Here is an 18,196-nt window from a genome sequence, read left to right on the forward strand (position 1 = left end):
AATAATAATACAATCTGCTTTGTGTCTTGCTGTAATGCACCGCCCCTGCATGTATTATTTTCTTCTAATAGCATGGTCTTGTGTGTTATTAATTACATAACAAAGTGCATTATCATGTTTTATTCCTTATATAAGTGAGATATGTGAGAGGAAATAAAATACTCCAGGACAACAATTAGGAATCATTAGACATTAATTAATCATCAACAGCACTCTTTAGCAAATAAATTAGATAGTCAAGAATATGACATCACTTAGGGAAATATATTAACAGGGGGAAATATTAGGGAATTAGAGTAATATTGACATACACAGTGTACCATGCCTTAACATGACAGCATTAGCCTTCTGTGTGTGTCAAAAAAGAACGGCTAGAAGCTTAATGTGATATTTTCCACCATTTCTATTCCATTTTCATACATTCATTCATTTATACTTTAAAGAACTCATTTTTGTTATTTAAACACTGGAAATAGAGTTTGGCTGGTAGTGACCCGCCTCCTTCGTTATGATTGGCTGGTTCACACTCTGGCGTTTGCCGATTGGACAGCAAAATAAGTAAGTGCTGGAATCTGTCATAGTACCGGACAGAGGTAAACAAACCTCTAACACCAAGCCAAGTCACATAAACGTTTCCTGTCACTTGTGTATTTGTTTGTTTCTTTGTTTGTCTCTCTATCAAAAAAGATAAGATAAACAAATATGCAGGCGCACTGAGACTGTATAAATCACTCCTAATATGCTAGCTGGCATTGTGAAACAGCTGCTTAAGCAGACTAGCATGCTAACAGGCTAAGCGTTAGGTTAATGATTTGCTTACCTAATCATCTTTTTTTTTTTTTTTTTAGGTAGATTAGATAAAGGTCGATAGCGCAAACAGCCAAGCAGACGAGAGAACATGACATCGCTTAAATTTTGCGCAAACATCTCCTGGTTGTTCACGGAGCTGCCCGAGTTGAGTGAGAGACTGCGAGCAGCTGCGTGTGCAGGTTTCCAGGCTGTGGAGGCGGCTTGGCTGTACGGCTCTGACCTGAGAGAGCTGCAGAAAGTCAGAGAGGAAACTGGACTGCAGGTGGCTCTTATTAACACTCCCCCGGGTAAGAGCACACAAACATGTCAGGGACAAGTTCAGCTAAACTTACTCACTGAACTTTACACAGCCGCCAAGCACACCGTCATGGCATGTAAAGTGGCATTCCCACCAATATTTACCTGCTATGGACTGTCTTCTTTTACTTTGTCTCCTCCACTTGTGTTTTCACAGACGGGCTTTGAGAGTTGAGCTTTTCACCTTTAGCAATGAATGGAAGTGCGTGTTTCAAGATCCAGTTTTCTCTGTTCTAACACCTGATTCAAACCCGAAGAGCTTCATAATAACTACATGGTGTGAGGTTCAGGTGTGGGCTTAAAGGAAACTTGAACATGTACAGGGCACTGAGAGCACCTGACCGACTGTATGATTCAGGGGTCACACCACTACTCCAAAGATGGCAACATTTTTGTCTGAGAGAATATGTACATCTGCCATTGGTCTATAAATCACACAGACTATGTATTTTGCTTTTAGTGCTATATAGAGCCAGGGTCTATATAATAACACAGTCCCTCCTGGATTTTGCAGTTGCAGAAATGAATACACAATCAAGCAAACTCCGCAATATTCGGAGGAACTTACCATAGGAACAAAATTACCATACATTTTCTTCAGATTTGGGCCAAGACGTGTCATGTGACTAGATCACATGGTATATTCGGTCAAACCCCTCTTCGATTCACATGCGTCAAACATGAGTACAACTAAATGGTATCATTTGCCAACAAACATCACTATGAAAGACTCAGTTTCACTCAATTGCAGTATTGCCAATTCATGTAGTTTTCTGCAAAAAAAAACTAAACAAAAAAAAAACTGCTAGTTGCATCACAAATTTAGAAAAAAGCTGCAAAAAATAATCAAACATTTTTGGCTGCAACAATAAAAAAAAAAAACACTCCATAATCCTGTTATGTTCAGACTGATAACATTTATTCATTTAGCAGACACTTTTATCCAGAGTGACAAATGAGGAAATACAAGCAAAGCAGAGAACAATACAATTAGTGCTACCATACAATATTTTTTAATAACAGGGCACAACACACCTTTTACTGAAAGTCAGAGTAGTTTTTTTTCGACCCCACATGCTTCATTTTGCATTTTACTCCTCAGGCAGCTAATAACAGTTCACAAATTAGTTTGATAGCACTCATTCTAAAATATGTTTTAAAAATCAAAGACATGTTCACATTCTGCAATAGGCCATTTGTCACTGTAATTATCTCTTTTTCTAAACCTTTTCCCATATAGTCTTACTTAATTTAATTGAAGAATGTAATTTTAGGAATGACTTTACTTTAATCGATTCAGAATACAGAATATGTGTCATATCAGATATTGACTTGTTAGCGATACTGATTCAACGCATGATTAGTAGCTGAACTGAAAGTTTTGATTGGTTTTTCAACTGAGTCAGACCTGTGTGTTATTGCCTGAAGTGCTGGGCCATCGCACCATTAGTTTGAAAAGTGCCAGGTCAAATGCCAGGTTGCCCCTGCTGCACTGCTGGCATTCGATCGATCGATTGATTGATGTATTCATTCATCATCAGTAACCGCTTTATCCTGCTCAGAGTCACGGTGAATCCGGAGCCTAGACAGGGCAACACCGTGCATCACAGGGCATCATGCACACATCCATTCACACCTAGAGGCAGTTTATATTTACCAATCCACCAACCGACATGTTTTTAGGAAGTTGGTGGAAACAGAAAAAGAGAAAGATCAAATCTGCATGGACACAGGAAGAAAATGTGAAAACACCACACAGACTGAAACTCCAGCTCAGGATTGAACCAGGGACCTTGGATCTGTGCCACTGTGCTGCCTGGATTAAACATTCACATACTCATCTGCTAAATGCTTTTATCCAAAGCAACTTACAGACTTAAGTCTGTGCTTATACTACATGATAAAATATTTAAAAGTGTTCAGAAATACGGCAAAATTTACAGCTAGAATACATGATTTGGAAGTCAGTGGCTGACCAAAAATTGAGTCGCCAATGCATTGTATTGGAAAGCAAAATGTATTTTGTTTTTGTTATTTTATCTACAGTTCACACATAACAAACTTGAAGTAAACATCTCACTGTGGGGAAAAAGTATTGTCTAGACACGTCTTGATCGTCGACGTAATGCGTCTTGTTTATTTCTGATTGCCGAAGTGTCTGTGCTGCAACCAAAATTCTACACTGCGCTAGCGTTAAACTACCTACTATCAACGTACAGCTTTGATTCAACTATCCACCCTGACTAATGATCAAACTTATGTTCAACTGGTGGAGTTTAGGTGCTCATGCTTACAAAGCGTTATCAGCGATAACACACAACATAATGTAACATAACACGAGCACAAATCGTCCCAACAGTATTTAGCTTATAATAACTGACCTCCTTAGAATCCATAGGCAATATATGAACAGACTGTGGTACTGGTGTTTTATTGTTTACAAATAGACCAGCGGGTTTGGTGTGTTTGTCTTGGCTGACAGGCACTGAGAGTTGGGACTTTCATCCTAACTCTTTCAGTGCAAGGGTGTCCAGCTTCAGGCCTGAAGACCTACTTTTCTGCTCCATTTATAAGCCTTTTTTCCTTACAGGGCTTGATAACACTATGGAGCAGGTCTGTTCGAGCAGGGAAATCTTGAACCATTGTCCTTTTTTTGAAATGCCCCATCTTGAAACAGAGATTCTCACCACCGCTTAGGATGAATGCCACTTGGGACCTTGATTAGACTGGTTATATTGGATTAATTTATTTTGGAACAAAATCTTGGGCAGCTGATCTTCATAAGTGGGATTGGGTTGCTATTATAGTACAATAAAATACAGTGGTGCCAAAGAATGTCTTTGTCTGTTTAATTGGAATGAAACACTGGCTCTTTGTGGATAACCTCCTGACTCATCTGGATCCTGCTCCTGTCATCCTGAGACACACAAACTCCTGTCCTATTCCTGCATGCGCTTCCTTAACTACACGAATGATTCCAGTAATAACTAGTATATTGTATCAAGCCATGAATATTCATTTTGCATATAGATTGTGGACTGACCTTGCCGAGTCTTCGGTCCCTCCCAAGGTTTCTTCTTCCTTTGTTCAATTCTAAAGCATTTTCTTTGCCACTGTCGCTACCTACTAGGAATTTAGCTACAGTCTGTACTGTAAAAAGCACTATAACACACAAAGCACAATCTGTTCTCTAAGATCAGACAAACTGTTCAGACTTGAGATCTTAAAGAGGTGATAATTGAAGTGACAGAAAACTTCTTACTGTATTGTGGAGGCAGCTTAATTACACGCATGACCTAATTCTAATTTGTTGTCGCTTTAAAAGTCAGACTCAACATTAATGAAGTGTGTGTGTGTGTGTGTGTGTGTGTGTGTGATTTTTCAGGTGATGTCAAGAATGGTGAGCTGGGCCTGGGTGCTGTGCCTGGGAGAGAGCAGGATTTCAGACAGGGTTTGGCTCAGGCTGTACAGTATGCTAAAGCACTGGACTGCAAGAGGTATTGTTAGTTTGTTGTCGCGTATTTTCTGGACTACAAGATGTATACCTTTAGCAGGTGCTGACAGGATACTTAGTTTGTATTAACCTAATGTTATCACTTTTATCTGTTTACGAAATAAATGCAAATGATAGAGATTTCAATGAATTTATCTCTCTCACTATCAAAAATTTGGACACAAGGATGAATATATTTTTCATTGACTAGAAGACTTTAAATAAATGAATAATAAGTGGATAATTCTTGTAATTTGAGTCAGCTGTAAACAGTGAAGTTATTGGCCATGTTCAGATTTATTTCGAAATCAAAATGTATTTTTAAAAGTTAGTATTAACTTATGGCATGTAGTTTCTACTTAAAATTAAATAACTTCCCAAAACAATGTTTTCATTTAGAGCTTAGGAGAAGCAATGAGGAGCTTATTAGAGAAAAGGGGGGAAAAAAGCCTCCTGAGTGACGTTCCTTCATGAAGCTGTTTGAGAAGATATAAAGCGTGTGCAAAGGAATACTGTTAAGAATTGAACATATAAAATAGCTTTGATTTGTTCAACACATTTCTTGATCACTGCATAATTCCATGTTATTTTATAGTGTTGATGTACTCTACAGTTCAATTCACACTGTACATCTTTCTGGAAAGATTTTTTTCTGACGTGCAGCAATTATGCTTCTTTTTAGCAAGTATTTCAATCCACACCCACAATGAAGGTAAAACCAGAGTCCACATCGTGCTGCCTTTGTTTTTTCTAAATATTTCAGCTTTTTTTCACTTGCATAAGTGAAACATTAACTCCAGAGTCATTAATTGAGATCCTACAACTACACATTCTATACATAGTGAACTTTATGTAAAATCATACTCATAAAGATGCATATTCTTCTTATTCACTGCCCCACTGTCTTATTTCACATATTTATTGATCTGTGCTGTAATTGCAGCTGTCCAAACACCATCTGCTTCCAATCCCTGATGTTTCTTTGACAAGTTTCTACATTTTGGCAATAGTCTTCTTGATAAAAATGAAGAATGATTGTGCTCACAAAGTGTGTGATGCACTGCTCTAGTATCATAGTCTAGTGGGAATTTGGGGTTACTGTAACAGGACCTTAAATTCGGTGAGATGTCCTGAAGCTAATAAAATCACTAAGCATTAGACTTGCTAAATTCCATTATCTTATTCCTTTGAATTGGAACTTCTGTTCATGTTTCTCTGCAGGATCCATGTGATGGCAGGGCGGGTACCGGCAGGGGCACAGCTGTCTGAGGTTGGTGTGGAAATGGAAACCACCTTTGTGCAGAACCTGAAACATGCTGCTGATATTCTATCAAAGGTAAAACAAGCCTTAAACCCTTCCAGTCTTCTTCTACCAAGGTTTAGTGTATTATTAGAGAACTGGCCTTGTTTGTGCTGGAGAAGACACATCTTTTTCTGTGGCATGTGGTAAATGTTTATGTATGTCTAATGTCAGGATTACAAAATGTCTGAGGAGTAAGGCAAGCCACAACACAAGGACTTGTCTTATAATCTTAGAGATAACAAACTAGACTTGATCACAAGCAGTCCGAGTAAGTAAATCTATAGTAGTCAATCTAAAATGGACTCCAAATCAAAAAGCTTGTGCATGAGAATAAAAATAATAAATTAGACTAGAACATTGTGGATAACAAGGCATACATTTATAAAATAAATAAATAAATAAATAAAACATTGGAGAAAAACAAGTGGGCACACCACTCCTTATATTCACTGACTGTACACACTTTGGAAAGCACAAAGACAGATATACACTGAGTAATGGGTATAAAACTCAGAAACAGCTCAAACACCGATCAAAAATGAGACAGGCTTTATCATCATCTACATATACTTGTGTACAGTACAGAACAATGTTTTTCTTTGCATGTACCAGGCTGGAATAAAAGTTGGGTTCAGAGCACAGTGTCAGCTCTAGCTTCCCTGTAGTATTTCAGGGTTAAAGGCCTCGCTCAGGCACTCAACAATGGCAGTGCTGGAACTTTAATGCTTACCCTACTGATGAATAGTCCTTAACTTGATCCATGGAGTCAAAATTGGAAAGGGCAATGATTAAGTAAGAATCAAGAAGAACGCAATAAACATCTGTCAGTTTCTTGAAGGACTGATGCGGTTCCTCTGATAAGTGGAGAGATATTTTACACATTATAATCCAGCATCCTACTGCTGCACTGACCATGTGACTTGTGGTGGTGGATTTAAGGCAGAGTTAAGGTGAATCACAGCTACACATCTAGACCTTTTCACATGTCACAAATGGACTTTATTATTTTTGTTTTTTATTTTGCATAATTTGCTTACATCACACATTAGACTATGAATATGAATGAGGAAAAAACGTACTGCTCATTTTTATCTGTTAAATGTAATGACTGCATTGCAAACTAAGTATTTTTCAGTGTTTGTACTGCTTTGTAGTATACATTTTGAAGCACAGAAAGTGCAATGCTTGTTTAATTTTCAGGAGGGCATTATGGGATTGATTGAGCCTATCAACACAAGGATAACTGACCCTCAATACTTCCTGGACTCGCCACATCAGGGTAACTCTGGATTTCATCTCAAGTCACTGTACTTACTCTGAAATATACATCTTATTCAAACTGTAGTTTAGGTCTGAAACAAGGAGCTTACATGGTAAACAAACCCTAGGACGTACATATTTAAAAAGAATATTATTAACTGATGTTTGCCCCCACTGATGTTTGTTACTTCTTATAGCAGCTGCAGTCCTTCAGAAAGTTGACCATCCAAACATGAAACTACAGATGGTGAGTCAAAAAAAAAAAAAAAAAAAGATTCATTTATAATGGTTGCTTATAATAACAGGAAATATGCGTATTCAGTCATCTGTTTCTATATTCATTAATAAAATACATTTTATTCTAGTCAGGTATTCTAAATAATACATGCACCAAATCAGTATGAAGATGTATCAGAATAACACAGATGACAGCACAAAAACCTATTTTAACCTATTTATTTGCAAAAAAATGCACATTCCTCATATTATATACGAGGGAAAGTTGTATCCTGCTTTAATAAACTAATGAAGAATAAAAATTGGTTTAAAAAACATTCTAGCATGTTCCCAAACCACACTGGGGAAAGTACTGCATCTACATTGCAGTGTTATATGGCATTTCATGTCATCCCACAATTCTTAATACTATTCCAACTACCGTAATTTCTGGACTATAAGCCGCTACTTTTGTCACACGCTTTGAACACTGCGGCTTAAACAATGACGCGGCTAATTTATGGATTTTTACGGGCTAACGAGCTTCATGCCGCCAAAACATTTAGCCTCGTCACATCGGACCAATGAAATTACCGAACAGGTCACAGTGGACCAATGAAACTGTTCGAATTAAATCAAACGCACTCAGTCATTTTGCGCTTCATGCACACACCCTCATCATGGAAAACACACGAAGAAATGCATATGATGCAGCTTTCAAGTTAAAGGCAATCGATCTGGCTGTCGAAGAAGGAAATAGCATGCGAAGAGCAACTTTTGCTCAGGTTTGCCAGTGGATCCTAACAGCGTGGAGCAGTGTCAAAAAATCTACCATCACCAACGGGTTTCGAAAGGCTGGACTGCTGCGTGATGAAGAGGACAGCACAAGCTCAAGGCTGAATTTGCCTCGAGATGTAAGTGACATTGAGAGCGACAACGAAAGAGAGACTGAGGAAGTGTGTGACGAAGTGCCGGTAATTCTGAGGCGGTTCAATTCCGACACTGAAGACGACGACTTTAGTGGTTTTAGTGCGCAGGAGGAAGATGAAGATAGCGATCAGTGACTTTTCCTGGTAGGCAACTGTATTTTTATTATTTTTTTTAACCAGCCGTGTTACAGGCACTGTTCGGAAAAAAAACATTTACGGTACGTATTTAATTAAAAGTTAAAAATAAATCTTTGTGTAACATCTTTCTGTGTAAATATGTTACAACGTGGACACCTGCGGCTTATAGACAAGTGCGGCCTATATATGTACAAAAAAAAATTTCTTTTTAAAGTTAGTCGGTGCGGCTTATATTCAGGTGCGCTCAACAGTCCGAAAATTACGGTATACAATGGTGCACATGACTGCACTGCTGATATTCCCAGGAGTACTGATCCATACACAAGTATAGTTACAGCAATTAAAGCAGACAGAAACGTCTAAGCCAAGACATTGTCTAATCCTGAACAGAATAGTGCCTTGGATATATTGCATTTTCCAGATTATAGGGACACATTTTTTGTTCAAGCCCAAGGCATTCTGTCTCGTTTCATACAGCCAGTGTGACCTTGCAAAAACACTATCTGGAATTCACAACATATCGTAGTGTAGTAACCATCTGCATTCCTGTTCTAGCTATCTGTGTTAAGCTATAGGATAGATAATAGGTTTAAAAAAAATAAAATAAAAATTTAATAGACTTGTATTATGGCCCTTCAAGGGATCACAAAAATGCTCAGGCAGAATTTGAGTTTGACACCCTTGCTCTAAATAATAAAACATTTTAGCCATAGACTATAGGACTAATGTTTAGTAGCATATATAAAGTTGATAATGACATAAAGGTTATAAAGAGTGATTATAGTCAGGATAGACTATTTCATGCACTGCAAAAGAAATGTCATCTTAGCAGTTGAAAATATCTTGAATATAGTCAAATGTATCTAGTATTTCTTATTATAATATTATAATAAATGAAATATATGCTTATTAAAGATAGTTCTAGACATTATTACACATTTGAAGCTTGCAGTTTTCTTATTCTATTGACCGATAATTTTGCTTCTTTGTAGAAATAAATGCTTAAAATGAGCAAAATGATCTGACAGTAGAATAGGAAAACTACAAGCTTCAAATGAGTAGATGTCTAGAAATATGTTTCATAATATTTGCATTATTGTAATCTTATAATAGGAAATACTAAATAGATTTGACTATATTCAAGGTATTTTCACTTACTAAAATGTCATTTTTGGCAGTGTGTGCAGTTGATACTGGTATGGATGGTAATAAAGTGCTCATAACTGTTTTCTGAAGGTAAAGAAACCACATTCCAATAGTTCTTGATTTTGTAGGTAAATAAATCAGATCTGGTGACTTTGTTGTGCAGCCTGAAGGCACAAAGCTAGGCAGCAGAGAAATGGCTATAATGCGTCTCAGCTCACTTTCTGTTGTCAGCTTTTACTCTGAAGAGACATTAGAGCAAGGGGATACAGTGAGATGTGATTAAGGACAGTGAAGATAAAACACCAGTTGAGAAGGATGAGATTTCCCCTAAATCACAGAAGTCTATTGAGGTTTCTATGTGCGCTTGACATTAGCCATCATTTTCTTCCCTCCTGCAGGACATTTTCCACTGGCAGATAATGGACGGGAACCTGACGCAGAACATCCGGAGATATTTCCCCTTAATAGGCAAGGAATACACTCAACATCTAGTTTTGAAATTTCCAGAGGAAATGTATTTGTTATAAGCAAAGCAAAAACCACTCGGTTGTAAGTCTCAGTGGAAGGTGAACTATAAAAGCAATAGGAAGCATTCTTATGTGTTTTATGCACACTTCTGACCAGGCCTTTGAAGCCTTTTGGAAGGTTCGGAAATCAATTTTGAGAGGATCGCTCTCTGAAACAGAAACATCAACCATGCCACAAACCTGTGTAGTGATTAGCCAGTAGTGACGTATGAAGTGGAGGGGAAACTCTTATGAGCTTTAATGGAACGTGCAAAGACCCTACTGTACATTGTTAGTTCTCTTGAGGTTATACTCTATCATCCAACATAGATGTAGTAAAACTGTAGCATCCTTGTCTCCAACAAAACACACATTTTTACCTATTATTACTTTCTGTTTACTACCTCGCCCCAATGTAATGGAAACCTGCAAATATGTAAGAACCTCCTACAGATTCTTGCAGAAGTTGGAAGAAGCCTAGACCAGCCTTGGGATTGTTAGTAAATCCACAAGTGAAATAAAATCTGTTGCTAAACATTCCTAACAAATCGTAGCATGCAGGGGTAATGTTGACTACCTAGCTTATTTGTTTGTTGTGTTTTAGATGTATGCAAGGCAATATTTTGTTGTGATGCTATGTGACACGTGACACCTTTTCGGGTTTCTCCAATATCACTGTAGCAAGGGGTTAAAAAAATCATAAATGCTATGGCTAGATATTGGCACCACTGCATATTATACTGAATATTTGTGATGGTCAGTACATCATGATCAGACCCATTACTGTGTCATCCATGATTTGAGATGATTAGCAAGGGATTAATTCAATAGCAGTGATTATATCTGGAAATTGTACACTGTCAGTGTTTATAAGCATCCCCCCCTGTATTTTTGATCATTTTACAACTATTAAGTGTTGCAATAACAGAGAAAATAGGAAATTAGTTCCTAGTGCAGATTAGTCCATTAAGCAGTGACAGGAACCCTGCTTATTTTTACATAATGTTCTAAAGAGTCTTTATCTGCATCCCCTAAGACATACAGTACATTTGCATGTATTGGGTAACGATCTGATGGTTTATTAAGCAACGGAACAGAAAAAAAAAAAACAACAACAGCACAGTTTTAAAAACACCGAAACTGTATACAAATGAAGTATAATGACAGCATTAAGCGTTCATTATGACTGAAGAGTGCATGAAAAGATAGAAATTGCTTTTATTTTCTACCTTGGCTTTAAATGTCAGACTGCACATTTTAGATGAACTTTAACTGAAGTCATGCCCTTTCTCATCTTATTACCACTGCAGATGTCAGGAGTGCTCTCCTTCACTATGCATTAAAACATCCCTCTGCTGTATCAAGTGCAGCTGAGTAGTGCATGCTTAAAATCGTTTCAGGATTGTTTGATTTTGAATGTTTTCTTACTTGATCATTTCATTCATTGTATTACTGCTTGTAATTTGTTCTTTTATGACAAGCACTTAGAAATGTGACTGGAAATTGAATGTGCTATGGCTCTGTGCCATAAAGCTTTTTTAAATAATCAGCTTCATTCAATTATAAATCAGGTTTATTACTATAATAGCTCCTGTGTTTGTGTTTACATGCAGGTCACATCCAGGTTGCTCAAGTTCCTGATCGCCATGAACCCGATAGTCCTGGAGAGATCAACTTCCCCTACATCTTTAAGCTGCTGGAGGAACTGGGCTACCAGGGATATGTGGGTTGTGAATACAAACCTCTGGGTGAGTGCTTGACTGGCTCTGATTAAAGAGATTTGAGTGTGTGTGTGTCCAGCATTATGTTTTCTATACTTCTGAATTTCACAGTAAAAGAAATGAAGCAGTGGTTCTCAATACTTGTCTTAAGAACCTTATATTTATTTCATTTGGCAGACGCCCTTATCCAGAGCAACTTGCATATATTCCATTTATACAACTGAGCAGTTAAGGGTTAAGGGCCCAACAGTGGCAGCTTGGTGGTGCTGGGATCATGACCTTCTGGTCAGAAGTCCAATGCCTTAACCACTGAGCTACCACTGCAGCAGAAAATATTTGAGATGTGTTTAGATATTTTAGACAGGTAAGCCTACTAGAGCAAGTAAGACCCCGCGGTGCACTGGTATCTTCAGGATGCGATCCTTGAATTCATACAACGAAGCCACAAACATTACTTTTTCTTTTTCATATAAAATTTTATTAGTTATGATACAGTGAAGAACAGTCCAAAACATGGGCTCAAGTAGCTTCTTTGGGCCAATCATATTGTGTGACTTGTCCAGCATCCCCCAGTTCTAGTTCATACGAAGCTCACTTTCAACAAAGATTACAGGGAGAAGAAAAAAATTGTCATCCATGAATGCAGCATTGAATTCCCAATTTTATCTTTTTAAAACCCATAGTTAGCCCTAGTAATGCTCTGATTTGTAGTTGAAACTCAGAGCCTGTTTGTTTCAGCCAGTCACTTAGTTTATGCCTGTCAAACCTTTACAACAGTGCTATTTTTCAGACAAAAGCCTTAAGTTATAGAAGTGTTCTTTGCCAGCATAAAGAGCATCAGTATTGTAAGAAAATAAGCTGTGCATTGTAATCTAACATCAAGGACGTAAAGAGGCAACTCGGTCACAGCTGCAGATTTATGAATCTGATTATAATTTTATGAAGTGCAAATCCTTAATCAGCTCACAGTATTTGTGTGTGATTACTTTTGACAGGTCATTGTAGTCTAACCAGCTTCACTGCTATGATCAAAATACACACATCTTGCTTAAGCTAGTTATATCTTGCTGTGGAACTTTAAAGCAAGTGCACATAGCCGGATAACCAATCAATCATGAATGTTTCATGTTACTTATTCATAAAAGTAGTATGTTTAAAACAAAACTAATATCTTTTCAATTAAAGTACACAGAGATATGTGTATAAAGTATAGACTAGCGTAAATATGTTGACTTCTACCATTTATTATTGGAACAAAAACCTGGAAAATAGAAGAGACAGCTGGAGGTTGACTTGTTGCTTTTTAAATTAGAGCAACAACCAAGAATAAAAGAGAATTGTAATGCAAATGTGAAGTCTTTTAGACGAAAGTAGATATTTATTTACTTTGTGTCACAAAGGCCAGTTTGTAATGAATATAAAAATGTTCAAAGAGGCTTTTTTTTTTTTTTTTTTGCTGAAATGGTTCTCTACTCTTTGCAGATTCTACAGCAAATGGCCTGGGTTGGCTGAAAAAATACCAGGAGAGTAAACACTGACAGTCACATGTGTAAAATCACATCCTGTTCACTACATAGTGCAGTGATTTTGTACACATCTGTAATACTCACTCATGAAATCAACAAAGCACCACAAGAAGTAGCTTCCAAACGATGTTATTATAATTGATATGGAAGATCAATAATGACTATCCAAACTGTGGACCTTTGACAACATTTATTTAGATAGGGTCCGTGTAATAAAATGCTTGAACACATCCGCAATGATCTGATGATGGTGAAACTAAAGCTCCTGACAAAATTATAGATGATTGATTTTATTAAAAAAGGTCAATCGAATCACATTGTCACTGTGCACTGTTGAGGTGTTGTCTCACCAAAACACTAACTCCCTGACTTGCTGACACTACAGCAACCATTTTACTAAATTAGAAATCAGTTACTGAGTCTGCTGTAGTCCACCTTGTGGCCTATATAGTTTATAGAGTGTGGTTTGGGACCAGTCCCATGTTTCAGCCTTATTAGAATATAATAGAGCCGTTTCTGTCAGCTACCTGCTGTCAGCAACATTTAATCTAGGAGGAAATCTCTAACTCCCATATACTGTACAGGGAGATTTAGGACGTATCGCCTGCTTCGCAGAAACTAAGGATAGAAAATGTAAGCACATTTTCAGAAATTGGGGCAGTAATTACACAGCTTTACTGATAGGACTGTTTGGATGGACTCTTTTAGAAGTTTAGGGTGCTTTGTTGAGGATTGACTGTACACCAATACATACTTGAGAGAGATTCTATGATGAAATTGCTATGATGTCGAAGTTGTAAATTTCACAATCTGGTATTTTGTTAGGAAAAGGACAGTAGGTGCACATGGCAAGAGTGTTGTGGTGGATTTTTAAAAACCATGTACACTTTATTAAACACACTTACCTTGTTAGTCCATATCTTTGTCCAGCACAGTGTGTATAAATCGTGTAAAATCACACTGTGCATCAGTGTGATTTTTCCCAACCATAGGATGCTGTTGACTTGAAAAGTTATTAAATCTTATGAATTTTAAGGTCATCTTATCTATCAATATGTTGTATTTTAATTATCAAGTCTTAAATTTGAGCCTATGGTTTAACATCTTGTTCGATCTGTAGTCGCAAATGATCTTTTGAGATTTTTCTGGTTTCACATTTTACATTTTCTGTTTTTAACGTACTGATCCCTGGGTTTACTTAACGTTTGCATAACGTTGTAAGAGAAGGCAAGCAGACAAGAAACTTGGAGTAAAAATGTCCACATTTTACTCGTCACAGTGTTATTTTTCCCTTTTGTTCAGGTCTAAAAGTATTAAAAAGCATTTGTAAAAATTATATTTTAAAAACCAGGTCACACACACGTTACCATGTCATCGGCACTACTTTGCCGAGAATCCTCCACCACCCGGTCATCTTTGTCTGTCTAAAGGGACGATGATCAATACAGTAACTGTACACCTACAAAGAGACCCAAGTATATGGCAACTCTACGTGGTGTATTCTTAATCCAGGATTCAGTGATTCAGGTATCAACGTCACTTTTATTGTTACATTGCATACTTACAAATTATTTAGTTATGTACATTATGTACAAGTCATTTCACTCTGATTATAATATTGCCTAAATGCACACAATGAGCCAGTGTCCTTAACTTAAAAGAGAAAATCAGAAGAATGCATGAACATAGTAACATAGTCCTATCCAACAGAGTACAATCAGAAGTACTCAAAAAGGCTCCTTAATATTTGGCTTACACACACAAACCATACAGCTACCACTGAGCTCTAGGGTAGGGTGTGTGTGCGTGTGTGTGAGTAGACATCTCCCTGCTGCTTTGCCTGTAAACTGAGACAGACTCTTCATGACACAACAATGACAGAATTGAGCCCAACCAAAATGTGATTTTCAAAGATCTTCCTCACGACGTTGAGACAATGTAGCAATTTCTTCAAGAAAGAAAAACTAGGCACTTCTGGATTGACCGTAATGGCAGTAAGGGAATTTTGCGCATTTTGTTGGAAGAAATAGTGATTAGAACTTACTTAGCACTGCTAACAGTAACTTTATCATGTATACACCGATGTGTCATCAGGTGTTTAAATGTAACATGCATCCACATTCATTTAGAGGTGAGTCATTAATGTGCATGTGCATCAAATGCCAATGTTAAATCAAATGTGCGTTCTCTCTTTTTTGTTTTTAAATGGGATTGGTTTAACTTAAAAAAAAAAAAAAAAAAATCAACTGTCATCAGCCAACTAAAGAGGAGAGAACAAAAACAGCCTAATGAAGAAGTAAGATGAATAAGACAATTCTGACTTTGTCAAACCATCATGATGCCATTGGACTATTCTACTCACCAATGGCATCTGACAAATAAAGCCATAAATGCAATAAACCCTTCACATTTAGAAGTTATTCGGTCTGATTCGTTCACTGTGAGGTAGTTCTCCTCTCATTTCAGCAGCACTGGATCCTGTCAGACCACCCTATCAAAGCTCAACCCTCACCCAGCATTCTCCAACCAGTTGGATTGGTGTGTTTGTTAGGAAGTTTCTACAATCCCATTCATACCACTTCATATGATTTTTCAGTAGTTACCTGAAAGCAAGCTAGTAAAATTTAAATTGGTTATGCATGTCCTGGCAGGTAATTTTATATCCAACCCACAGCTAAATGCTCATCTTCAGATTATAGCACTTGTGTGTTTCCTGATACAGAAACAGCAGGCTTGTGCATAAATCCTTGATAAATGTTCACAGTGCCTTTTCCTTGTTAAAGCGTGCCCACCTCCATCAGCGTCCTACAGCAGACCCGTCCACAGGTTGTAGCAGGCTGTGTTGATCACAGACTCAAGGTGGTGGTACATGGAGACGAGCTGCGGAGGAGGACTGCTGCTCGGCTGTGCCTGGGACGGCAACGGCTCCCTAAAGACAACTTTCAAGCTCTGTAGGGAGCAGGAGGATGGAGAACAGGAATCTGAACTCATAAATATGCCTTGTCACTTTTGCTCACAAAATGGAAATGAATAAACATCCTAAGGACACTATTTGAATAGCTCACCGTTTTTCCTGCCTGGGAATCCAGGAAGACAAGCACGAAGCAATCAGTGAACTTCTGGTTAAGGACAGCCTGGAAAAGAATGACAACATTTAAAATAGTAATGTTTCAATTTCCCAAAGCTTTTCAGTTAAATTGCACTCTTGTCTGCATGACCCATTTAGGGTCAGCTACTGTAGCATTAAAGCATTGCACATGCACTGTTTGTTTGGAAAGTATGGGAGGAAAAAAAAATCCAGCATTTCCAAGTCCTTTCTTTTGATCTGGAGTCTCTCATTTAGAGAATTATGCAGAAACGAACCTCCTGACAGTCCAGAGCTGCCGACAATTATTCCATGTTAAATTCCTTCTAATCCCTTCTAAGACTTTAATTTAACGTTTTAAAAGGCACGCAAGTGTCACTGCAAACCACAAAGGTCTGAAAATGTGAAATAGATGAGCCTCCTTCTAACAGAGAGTAAGTGTGACAAGCTCAGTTTAATTTAGAAAATTTCAAGGTGACTCAAGACTTCATGCTGATGTATGATTTCATGCTAATTTGTTGCATAAATTAAAAAAAATAAAAAAAAATCAGATGAAAAGAAAATCCCAGGATATAATTAAAACACAAAAGGTAATTGGGATAAAATGTGGATATGTAATTGCAAAGAAGTGGATATTATAAAAGAGTTTCTGTTGCCTAAATGCTCATAACCAAAGTTATTTGAATGTAAATTGTGTTTTTCTGATCACAGATTTCTGCCAGGTGACTCGCACAACTGGAGGCAAGCGTTTATAATTGTTTTGTTTTTTTGTTAAACTTACTTATGATGTCAGATCAGAGCAGATTGTGCTATGATACACTTCCACAAACGTGTTGTGTTGTGAAAAGATCACTTTGACAGATCCCTGTTCTTTAAATAAAACAGGGTGGTCATTCACACCTCATCCCATTGATTGAAATCATCTGACTCTACTGCTAGAGGTTCACATACTTTTTCCACTCACAGATATGTAATATTGGATCATTTTCCTCAATAAATAAATGACCAAATGTAATATTTTGTCTCATTTGTTTAACTGGGTTCTCTTTATCTACTTTAAGGACTTGTGTGGAAAATCTGACGATGTTTTAGGTCACATTTATGCAGAAATATAGAAAATTCTAAAGGGTTCACAAAATTTCAAGCACCACTTTAGCTTTTAATTAGTTATTAAAAAGAGAAGGAAAACTAGCCCATGTTCAAATCAGCAAGGTGCTTTAAAAAAAAAAAAAAAAAAAAAAAAAAGGTCAAATGTTATTTCCAACAGTTGTTCACTCTTACTATGCCTTTACATTATCCATACAAAAGACCTGGCAACACAGCTGTATGCTAGCTAGCTGAATCATTAGCTTCATTTCCTGTAAAATAACAGGGTGAAGTATGTCAGCATTCCTAATGACCTGCTACTTAACAGTATTTTTCTTAAACCACTTAAACAACATACGGTTTGTTACACCTCACATGCTGAAAGCATGAAATTACGAGTTCCATTTGAACACAGCGTTAAACTGCTGAACACTTACCAGGTACTGAATGCCACAGTCATCCACGAAGTGCCTGCAGCTCTGTGGGAAACGTGAGAGCAGCACCTTGATCAGACTCTGGTACCAGGCCGGATTCATTGTCAGAAAACATTCCTGTCAACACACAAAGATTCACATCAGACTGTCAGAGTATACATATTATTATATAAAGGAATATAAGACATGTCAGCTGTTCCTTTCCATATAATAAATAATATGGAATATCAGATGCATGGAAATGGA

General features: G+C 37.4%; 2 protein-coding genes across 15 annotated transcripts in view; one reads left to right on the top strand and one right to left on the bottom strand.

Moving 5' to 3' along the window:
• Positions 1-604: 604 nt before the first annotated feature.
• Positions 605-17,445, top strand: hyi (hydroxypyruvate isomerase). 2 transcript variants are annotated; one of them, XR_008397210.1, is made up of 9 exons: positions 609-1,097; positions 4,493-4,604; positions 5,822-5,936; positions 7,104-7,182; positions 7,361-7,410; positions 9,991-10,060; positions 11,712-11,846; positions 13,302-14,872; positions 16,129-17,445. XR_008397210.1 is itself a non-coding variant. In XM_047158523.2 (8 exons), the coding sequence occupies exons 1-8, from the start codon at positions 899-901 to the stop codon at positions 16,176-16,178; spliced, it is 810 nt and encodes a 269-aa protein (XP_047014479.1). In that variant the 5' UTR covers positions 605-898; the 3' UTR covers positions 16,179-17,445. The 2 variants fall into 2 exon arrangements, 1 of the variants encoding a protein (XP_047014479.1); XM_047158523.2 differs by lacking the exon at positions 13,302-14,872 and having other exon boundaries at positions 605-1,097.
• szt2 (SZT2 subunit of KICSTOR complex) overlaps positions 14,868-18,196 on the bottom strand; it is a 126,575-nt gene continuing 123,246 nt past the window's right edge. For all 13 annotated transcript variants that reach the window (XM_017479539.3, XM_017479541.3, XM_017479540.3 and 10 more), the window contains 3 exons: positions 17,954-18,067; positions 16,411-16,479; positions 14,868-16,294 (listed from right to left, as the gene is read on the bottom strand). In XM_017479539.3, coding sequence (XP_017335028.2) covers positions 16,151-16,294; positions 16,411-16,479; positions 17,954-18,067 — 327 coding nt within the window. In that variant the 3' untranslated portion in view covers positions 14,868-16,150. The remainder of the gene's footprint in view (positions 16,295-16,410; positions 16,480-17,953; positions 18,068-18,196) is intronic.

The sequence above is a fragment of the Ictalurus punctatus genome, chromosome 11, assembly GCF_001660625.3.
Source record: "Ictalurus punctatus breed USDA103 chromosome 11, Coco_2.0, whole genome shotgun sequence".
Lineage (NCBI taxonomy): Eukaryota > Metazoa > Chordata > Actinopteri > Siluriformes > Ictaluridae > Ictalurus > Ictalurus punctatus.

Bases quoted from the DNA above. Each gene is read 5' to 3' on its own strand.
- hyi (XM_047158523.2), top strand. From the start codon at position 899: ATGACATCGCTTAAATTTTGCGCAAACATCTCCTGGTTGTTCACGGAG. The intron at 5,937-7,103 runs GTAAAACAAGCC...TTTAATTTTCAG, and splicing joins CTGCTGATATTCTATCAAAG to GAGGGCATTATGGGATTGAT. The intron at 7,183-7,360 runs GTAACTCTGGAT...TACTTCTTATAG, and splicing joins CCTGGACTCGCCACATCAGG to CAGCTGCAGTCCTTCAGAAA.